We start from the raw sequence: 9,680 nt of genomic DNA on the forward strand, positions 1-9,680 counted from the left end.
CTGCCCGTACAGGCCAGTCATGTCCGACTCTAGGGTTGTGCGCCCATCTCGCTTAAGAGGCCGGGGGCCAGCGCTGTCTGGAGACACTTCCGGGTCACGTGGCCAGTGTGATGAAGCTGCTCTGGCAAGCCAGCACCAGTGCAGCACACGGAAACGCCGTTTACCTTCCCGCTATAAAGCGGTACCTATTTATCTACTTGCACTTAGGGGTGCTTTCGAACTGCTAGGTGGGCAGGAGCTGGGACCGAAAGACGGGAGCTCACCCCGCCGCGGGGATTCGAACCGCCGACCATGCGATCGGCAAGTCCTAGGAGCTGACGTTTAACCCACAGCGCCACCCGCGTCCCTGCACACACCCCATAAACGTTGGCAAATCAGAGGTTCAGAACGGGGGGTGGGGAACCTCACTCGCTGTGCAAGCGTAAGCACGTGCCCCAACAGAATCAGACAAAAAGTCTCTCTGGTGCATAGGGGGAGGACCTCTGAATATTGCTTGACCACTATCCCAAACAATAGCCATGCTGAGGGATCTGGGGTGGGGTGGGTGACAGCAGCGGGAGCAGGGAAGGCCTTTTGAGTTTCCTAACCCTTCGGCGCATTACAAGCTGCCCAGGTGAGTTCCACAAGTTAGTTAAGCACCAACCATAAAGTTTCCCAAGGGCACAGGAGGTGCCCTCCGTCCACCCTTGCTGATGGCATCACAATTTCAGCACTTGCCAACGCCTTTCCTGATCAAGGAATGCCCTGCTTAGAGCTACTGTCACCAGAGCAGTGTGCTATCGAGGCACAGCCAAGCCCAGCTGGGTTTTCAAGCCCCAACTGGAGCTCTGCATTCTGGAGGGAGGGTTGGGCAGGATGACCCCTGGGATCCCTTTCCAACTCTACAATTCATGTAGCAGTTTGGGGGTTTTCCACGGCACCTCACCTCACACAACACACACCTGTGTTACATTATATCCGAGCTTTCATATGACACAAAAGCCACTTCTGGAACTGCAACATAGTGCAAGTTTGGTATTCCGTGTCATTTGCTTCCAGAAACAACCCATTTGCAAGCAATATGGAAATGAGCACTAAACTTGCACTACGCTCCACTATAGTTCCCGAAGAGGCACATGAGAAAGCTCAAATAAAATGTGGAAATAAACCGTTAGGGGAATGTTTCAAAAATGGAATGAACAGCCTTGTAAAAGCACATTCCTGCTCCTCACCTGCAGCATTGCTCAACCAACACACACAAACACCCCCCATTGGGGAAGGGGGCAAGACAGCCCCAGCACAGGCACTGCCCATTGCCAGTAAACCTGCCTGCTTCAACACAGGGCTCTTCCAGGGTTGTGAAAGATGCACATCCAGCCACACTCAAATTACAGGAAGGCCAGAGGGGGGTCAGGCCAGGCCAGACCAGACCAGCCCCCAGTTGCCTTTTGGGATATCCGCCCCCTTAGCTCTTGCTTCTAGGAGTGGGGGACCACAATTTGGCTGAACTGGAGGGATAATAATGGCTAGATTGGAGGGAAAATATCAAAGGGTTCATTCTGCCCCCTCAGCCCCCTCGTAAGAAGATTTTGAGAGATTTTTCTGAACACTTGGGGTCAAAAGAATGTAACAACTGTTGTTGAGACATTTCATTTCGAATCTGCTAGTAGACAGAGCCGGATAGAGGATGATGAGGGATGATGCCCTCCCCCTACAACTCCTGGCTACAGCTAAGAGCAAAACTGCCCCCCCTGAACTGCTCATATTCCCTCAGCTGATGGTTCCACCTGGGTGTACCTGGGGCAGCAGGTGCTGCTACACACACACCCCACTGCAGTGGTGGTGGGTATGATAATGATGCCCCCAGCTCGCTGAACACCTGTGGACGTCCCTGGCAGCCACAACTTGGCTTTCCAGGCTACCCAGAGATAGACACACACACACCCTTGTTTTTCTTCAGGCACTCCGCCACTCAACATCCACAAAGAAAGAGTATATTTACTGGGGTTTGTAATTCGCGCGCCCGTCCCCGCCCCACTGATTAACTCCTCCGAAAGAACTAGCTGCCCGGCATGGGCGGCTTTCCCGGTTGGATTCCTGCCTGCCCCAAGAATGGAGAAAGCTTTCGAGGAGGCGCCCGCGTTACCTCTTGCTGCTGCTGCTGCTGCTGCGGGTCGTTGTCGTCAAGGTCGCCCACGTAATACTGCTCGAGCCAGCGGCGCGCGTTCTCCGAGTGCCGGTGCGGCGGCCCGTCCAGCTGGGTGCTCACGTCGGTGCCGGCCCGCTGGAGGAGCAGCTCGGGTCCGCCCGGGTGGAGCCGCACGAAGGCTGACAGGTCGTAGACGCGGCGGGGCCCCACCAGCACCAGGCACTCGCCCGCCGCGCAGCGCTGCTGGATCTCGGCGCGTGTGTGCCCGCGGAGCTGCTGCGGGGAAGGAGCCATGGCTGGGCAGCGAAATCCTCGAGGGCAGCGGCGGCGCAGCAGTTCTGCCGACGGCTTCCACAGCACTGAGCCAGGCACCTGCTGCTGCTGCTGCTGCTGCCCAGGCTTCCCAAAGAGTACTTAAGCCAGAGGCGCGGACACGCCCCGTCCCGTTGGTCTCCGGGCGCCACGCAGCGCCCTGCTTGCCGCCTTTTCCCTCCCCACGCCCATCCACCTTCCCACTAACCGAGGATGGCGACCAAAAGCCACACGGTTACAACATTGGGGACCTTTTCGTTTCGGGGCGAGGTGGAGCACCCATGATGGGCAGCGGGGCGGGCGGCGGAACTTGGCGACGTTCTAAAAGAAGTTGAAACAATTTGTGCGGGGAGCGGAGAAGTTTTTCTCCCCCACAACCAGCCAGCGAAGCTGGTTCCACCAGCCAACGAAGCTGGGGGAAGTTGGGGGGTGGGGAGAAAAGGTTTTTTTCGGAACATAAACTATGGCACTCGCTCCTGCGGGAGGCGGTGAGAGACACCAAGCTGGAGGGCTTTAAAGGAGGAGGAGACAAATTCCTGGAGGCGAGGACTCCCAGTGGCTACTAACCAAGATGATTGTGCTCTTCCTACATGGTTGGAGGCAGAGAAGCTTCTGAGTGCCAGTTGCTGGAACCATCGGTGGGGAAAGTGCTCTTGGGTCCTATTTGGGCTTTTCCCAAAAGCATCTGGTTGCGGCCCCGCCCCCGCCCCAGCGCAGGTGGAAAAATGCCTGCAGGTCTTCCAGGACTCACAGCCAAAATCATGATGATGATGATGATATATTATTTGTACCCCGCACATCTGGCTGGGTTTCCCCAGCCACTCTGGGCAGCTTTCAACAAAGATTAAAAATACATTAAAATGTCACACATTAAAAACTTCCCTGAACAGGACTGCCTTCAGATGTCTTCTGAATGTCAGGTAGTTGTGTATCTCTTTGACATCTGATGGGAGGGCATTTCACAGGGTGGGCGCCACTACTGAGAAGGTCCTCTGCCTGTATCTTTGCTTCCCTGTAGCTTTGCTTGCCAGAGTGGGAGAACCGCCAGAAGGCCCTCGGTGCTGGACCTCAGTGTCCGGGTAGAGCGATGGGGGTGGAGACGCTCCTTCAGGTATACTGGGCCGAGGCTGTTTAGGGCTTTAAAGGTCAACACCAACACTTTGAAATGTGCTCAGAAACATACTGGGAGCCAGTGTAGGTCTTGGTGGCCGCCCCCAGTGAACAATCTAGCTGCCGCATTCTGGATTAGTTGTAGTTTCCGGGTCACCTTCAACGGTAGCCCCAAGTAGAGCGCATTGTAGTAGTCCAAGCAAGAGATAACTAGAGCATGCACTACTCTGGCAAGACAGTCTGCAGGCACCAGATGGAGCTGGTAGACAGTTGCCCTGGATACAGAATTGACCTGCGCCTCCATGGACGTCTGTGAGTCCAAAATAACTCCCTGGCTGCGCACCTGTTCCTTCAGGGGCACAGTTACTCCATTCAGGACCAGGGAGTCCTCCACACCAGCCCACCCCCTGTCCCCCAAAAACAGTACTTCTGTCTTGTCAGGATTCAACCTCAATCCATTAGCCACCATCCATCCTCCAACCGCCTCCAGGCACTCGCACAGGACCTTCACCGCATTCACTGGTTCCAATTTGAAAGAGAGGTAGAGCTGGGTATCATCTGCATGTTGATGGACACCCAACCCCCCTGATGATCTCTCCCAGCGGCTCCATGTAGATGTTAAAAAGCATGGGGGAGAGGACGGAACCCTAAGGCACCCCACAAGTGAGGGCCCAGGAGTCTGAACACTCATCCCCCACCACCACTTTCTGGACAGGGCCCAGGAGGAAGGAGCGGAACCACTGTATGACAGTGCCCCCAGCTCCCAGCTCCTCTAGATGGTCCAGAAGAATGTTATGGTCGATTGTATCAAAGGCCGCTGAGAGATCCAGCAGAACTAGGAAATTGCTCTCACCTTTGTCCCTAGCCCGCCAGAGATCATCAACCAGAATGACCAAGGCAATTTCAGTCCCATGATGAGGCCTGAATCCTGATTGGAAGGGATTCAAATGGTCTGCATCCTCCAGGCGTGTTTGGAGCTGTTCAGCAACCACTCACTCAATCACCTTGCCAAAGAATGGGAGGTTTGAGACTGGGCGATAGTTGGCCATACTGGCCGGGTCTAAAAATGACGTTGAGCTCTAACCCGTGTCCGGTCAGATTCAGAATGAGTTTTCTGCCACTGACGCTCTAGCTGTCTCAGTGATTGTTTCCTTGCCCTCAGCTCCGAAGAAAACCACAGGGCTGTCCTGGCTCTATGCAATCAGAGAGGGTGCTTTGGAGCCAGACAGTTGATAGCCCTGGTTAACTTCGCATTCCAGCGGGCCACCAGGGAATAAGCTGAAAGGCCATCAACATGGGATAAAGCATCCCCTACCACTCTCTGGAAACCATTTGGATCCATTAAGTGGTGGGGGCGGACCATCTGAATTGGTCCCGCCTCCCTGCAGAGGGAAAGGGTCATGGAAAAGTCCAGTTGCACCAGGAAGTGATCTGACCATGGCACTTCTTTTGTTTCACTTTTACTTAGTGTCAGATCACTCATGTCACTAGAGGTGAACATCAGGTCTAAGGCATGTCCGTAACTATGAGTTGGGCAAAACTTATTCAGGGACAGCCCCATGGAGGCCATGCTTTCCACGAAGTCCCGAGCAGCCCCTTGTAAGGTCGTGTCGGCATGGATGTTAAAATCCCCTAGGACAACCAAACTAGGTGTCTCCAGGAGAACATCCGCCACGACCTGAAGCAGCTCGGGCAGGGAATCCTTGGTGCAGAAGGGAGGTCGGTACACCAAAAGGAATCCTGTACTGCCCCTATTGCCCAACTTCCAGAACGTGCAGTCAGAGAACTGGGTCTTCCCAGTAGGACGCCTGATGCAAGCTAGTGTTTCCTAAAATCACTGCAACCCTCCCTCCCCACCCACATGACCTGGATTGCTGTGTGTAAGAGAAACCTGGTGGACAAGCAGCAGCTAAGACAGGCCCATCTGCTTCATAATAATAATAATAAATTTTATTTATATCCCGCCCTCCCAGGCCGAAGCCGGGCTCAGGGCGGCTAACAACAATAAAACAGTACAAAAGTACAGCACAAACAACACTCTAAAATCATTCATTATGAAATTAATTAATTCAAGCCACTGGCAACCATTGGGCCAGAGCTCCGCGAAGATTGCCGAGGGAGGGAGTCAGGCTGTGCCCTGGCCAAAGGCCTGGTGGAACAGCTCTGTCTTGCAGGCCCTGCGGAAAGATGTAAAGTCCCACAGGGCCCTGGTCTCTTGTGACAGAGTGTTCCACCAGATCGGAGCCACGGCCAAAAAAGCTCTGGCTCTAGTTAAGGCCAGCCTAACTTCTCTGTGGCCTGGGACCTTCAAGATGTTTTTATTTGAAGACCGTAAGTTTCTCTGTGGGGCATACCAGGAGAGGCGGTCCCGTAGGTACGAGGGTCCTAGGCCGTATAGGGCTTTAAAGGTTAAAACCAGCACCTTAAACCTGATCCTGTACTCCACCGGGAGCCAGTGCAACTGGTATAGCACCGGGTGAATGTGATCTCGCAGCAAAGACCCCGTAAGGAGTCTCGCTGCAGCATTCTGCACCCGCTGGAGTTTCTGGGTCAGTCTCAAGGGCAGCCCCACGTAGAGCGAGTTACAATAATCCAGTCTGGAGGTGACCGTCGCGCGGATCACAGTGGCTAGGTCAGGGCAAGAGAGGTAAGGAGCCTGGCGGAGATGGAAAAATGCCGCCTTTGTTATAGCTGAAATCTGCGCCTCCATGGAAAGGGAGGTGTCGAAGATTACACCCAAACTCTTAACGGACAGTGCTGGCACTAATTGCGCCCCCGCAAGAGATGGGAGTTGCCCCCCCAATCCCATATCGTCCCGTCCCAGCCACAGGACCTCTGTCTTCGAAGGATTTAGCTTCAACCGGCTCCCACATAACCATCCAGCCACAGCTTCCAAACATCTGGTCAGTGTGTCTGGGGCCGAGTCAGGATGGCCATCCATCAACAGATAGAGTTGGGTGTCATCGGCATACTGATGGCAACCCAGCCCAAAACTCCGGACAAGCTGGGCGAGGGGGCGCATAAAGATGTTGAAAAGCATCGGGGAGAGTATCGCACCCTGAGGTACTCCACAAACCAAGGAGTGGCTAAGTCTCTGTTACACATGCCAGGTCAAGTCCTCCATCCACAATCAAGCTCGCAGATTCCTTTCATCCCTCCATTCAGCCAAAGATCAGCAAATATACTTCCAATTAAATTAAATTCCAAGTCCTTTCAGCATTATTCAGTTCAGTCCGTAGATAATAGAGGATGGGGAAGAATCAACTCTAAGTTTCCTTTGTAAACCTTTTGCAAAATAGAGCTTCCCTCTCTTTTTCCTTTTTTTTTTTTTTTACACACACAGAGTTCCATTTAACATTATATTCCATAACTGCAATCCAGTTACATCTCTCTTAACCTGTACATACATAACTTGAACTAGCATTTCAAGGGAGAGTTGCTGAATCATAAATGTAGAGAAGAAAACTTTATATAAAGAAGCCGTAGGTTCCCCTCCCCCAACACACCGTCTTTTACACCGAATGGAGTCTTCTTTCTTTTTTCTTTACTTTTAAAAATTATTTATTTATTTATTTATTATTAATGCACAATGGGAAAAATCATACATTAAAACTAAACAAAAAAAAAACAAGTAGAAATAATAATAAGTGAAGTAAAAAACAACAACAACAAACACAAAGCATTATAACAAAAAGAAAAGAGGTATTTTGACTACAGACCTGACCTCCCATCTACTCCTTAATTCAATTACATATAACTTATTGCCGGTAAAAACTATCATCATATAATTTGAACTAAGATTCAGAGGAGGGTTGCCAAATAATAAATGAAGAGAAGAAAACTGAAATATACTCAGAGTCGCAAAGTGGTTTCATGCTCTTTATTCAGCTCATAGTGGAGAGGAGGAATGAATGAAAGTCCCCTCACAGTATCTGCCTTATATACATTATTTACACAATGGGCTGCACATGATTGGCTAATTCCGGAATTCTACTGTAAGCCAATCAGGTTGTGGATTCACTTCTATCTGGAGCATGATTGGGTGGTTCCTGCCAACCAATCATACTGCTGCATTGTTCTAGGACCAATCAGACTGCTGCATTCTGAATCCTACTGTTCTAGGACCAATCAGACTGCTGCCTTTTGGATCCTATTGTTCTAGGACCAATCAGACTGCTGCAGTTTGGATCCTATTCAACTCAGTACATAACACCCCTCCCCTCTAAGTTCCAGTCCTGCCCGGGATGTCGCATTCATAGTCCTCAAGGTACGCCGGCGGCCTACGTGTGCGTTGCGGCCTGGGGTGTTCCCTGGTCCGGGGTTCCGGTTCTGGCTCGTGTTCCAAGGATGCTGGCTGTGATGGGGCTGTTTGGTCTGGCGCCACCGGCTCGCTCAGTCGTGGTTCTGGTTCTGGTGTCCTTTCGGCCTCACTGGTCCTCTCTGTATTTACTGATTCTGCTTCTCCTGCTGGCCCCTGCTGCTGTATGGGCCTCACTGCCGCTCTGTTCCCTTGGGACTCCTCTGACCTGTCCGCCGCCTCCTGGTTTTCTCCCGGGAATCGTCGCCGTATCTGGTCGCAGTGGCGGCGCCAGCATTGCCCCCCATCTGTTAGCACCTCGTACGACATGGGGCCAGTGACCCTGGTGACTGTGGCAGGTACCCATGCAGGGCCTGCCCCAAAATTCTTTGCGTACACTGGGTCCTGGGCCTCGAAGGTCCGGGGGTTCTGGCCTTCCCCCACCACTACCTCATCCTGAGCTCTATCGGGGTGAAGGCGGTCCAATCTGATTGCAAGGCGCCGACCCATTAGTAGTTCAGCGGGGCTCCGGCCAGTCGTTGAGCTGGGGGTGCTGTGCTGTGCTAGAAGGAATGTGGCAAGGCGGTACTCCCAATCCCCTTGCGTCATGCGGCGAAGGGTGTCCTTGGTGGTCCGCACCATGCGTTCTGCTTGGCCATTGGTGGCAGGGTGGAATGGCGCCGAACGGATGTGGCGGATGGCGTTCTGCGCTGTGAAGGTTTGGAATTCTCCTGACGTAAATGCAGTCCCGTTGTCTGAGACAAGAGTGTCAGGAAGCCCGTGGGTTGCAAACAGCCTGCGTAGTACCCGGATGGCTGCGGATGTAGAAGTGGACGGTACCAGTGCGACTTCCAGCCATTTGGTATAGGAGTCCACCACTATGAAGAATGTTCTCCCCTGAAAGGGGCCAGCGAAGTCCACATGCAGGCGTGACCATGGTGCTCGGGCGGACTCCCAGGACTGGACTGGGGCCCTTGGGGGATCTGGGCGGGATTCTTGGCAGGCCTGGCAGTGTTTGACCCAGACCTCTATCTCTCCGTCGATCCCCGGCCACCACACATAACTCCTGGCAAGGGCCTTCATTCTTACTACCCCTGGGTGTGTCTCATGTAGGGCTGTGAGGACCCTTTTGCGGAGGGGCTGGGGAACCACGACCCTGCTTCCCCATAACAGGCACCCCTTGTGGGCTGACAGTTCATGTTTGCGGGTTGTGTAGACGGCGAATTCTGGCCCGGGGCTGCTGCTGGGCCATCCCCTCCACACCCAGTCCAGGACCCGGGAGATGACCCTATCTTTCTTGGAATGGTGTGCAACTTCTTGTGCCTGAATGGGGCGGTCGGGAAGCAACTCCAGGCTCATAACCTCTTGTGCAGGTGCTGGGTCGGGGCCTGTTTCCGGTAGTGGTAGCCTGCTGAGGGCGTCCGCATGGCCCATCACCTTCCCAGGGCGGTGAATCAGTGCATACTGGTAGCTGGCAAGGAAAATTGACCACCTGAGGATGCGAGGAGACAGCACTTGGGGGGTCTGCTTTTCGGGGGCAAATAAGCCAAGCAACGGCTTGTGGTCAGTCACCACGGTGAAGGGCCGCCCGTACAAGAAATCATGGAATTTTTTTACTCCCTTCACGATTGCCAGACCCTCCTTGTCGATTTGTGAGTAGTTCCGCTCAGTTGCGTTGAGTGTCTGGGAAAAGTATGCTACCGGTACCTCTCTTCCATCCGGGAGTTGGTGTCCCAGGACAGCGCCAATGCCATAGGGCGAGGCGTCGCATGCTAGCACCACCGGCAGCCTCTCGTCGAAGTGTGCCAAGACCGAGTTTGAGACAAGCAAGTC

At 53.3% G+C, this 9,680-nt stretch overlaps 1 protein-coding gene across 2 annotated transcripts in view; it reads right to left on the minus strand.

Annotated features, from left to right (window-relative positions):
* The window catches only part of FA2H (fatty acid 2-hydroxylase), a 64,167-nt gene extending 59,274 nt beyond the window's left edge, over positions 1–4,893 (minus strand). The window contains exons 1-2 of one of the 2 annotated variants that reach the window (XR_014514318.1): positions 4,818–4,893; positions 2,126–2,830 (exon numbers count right to left, since the gene is read on the minus strand). Coding sequence is in view for 1 of the 2 variants with exons in the window: in XM_083452955.1 (XP_083309081.1) it covers positions 2,126–2,422 (297 nt within the window). In the remaining variant the exon portion in view is untranslated. Of the gene's footprint in view, positions 1–2,125; positions 2,831–4,817 lie in introns of those variants that run through there. The other variant, XM_083452955.1, reaches the window with a different exon arrangement.
* Between the last annotated feature and the right edge of the window lie 4,787 nt (positions 4,894–9,680).

The sequence above is a fragment of the Podarcis tiliguerta genome, assembly GCF_965153285.1.
Source record: "Podarcis tiliguerta genome assembly, chromosome: 8".
NCBI classification, from domain to species: Eukaryota; Metazoa; Chordata; class Lepidosauria; order Squamata; family Lacertidae; genus Podarcis; species Podarcis tiliguerta.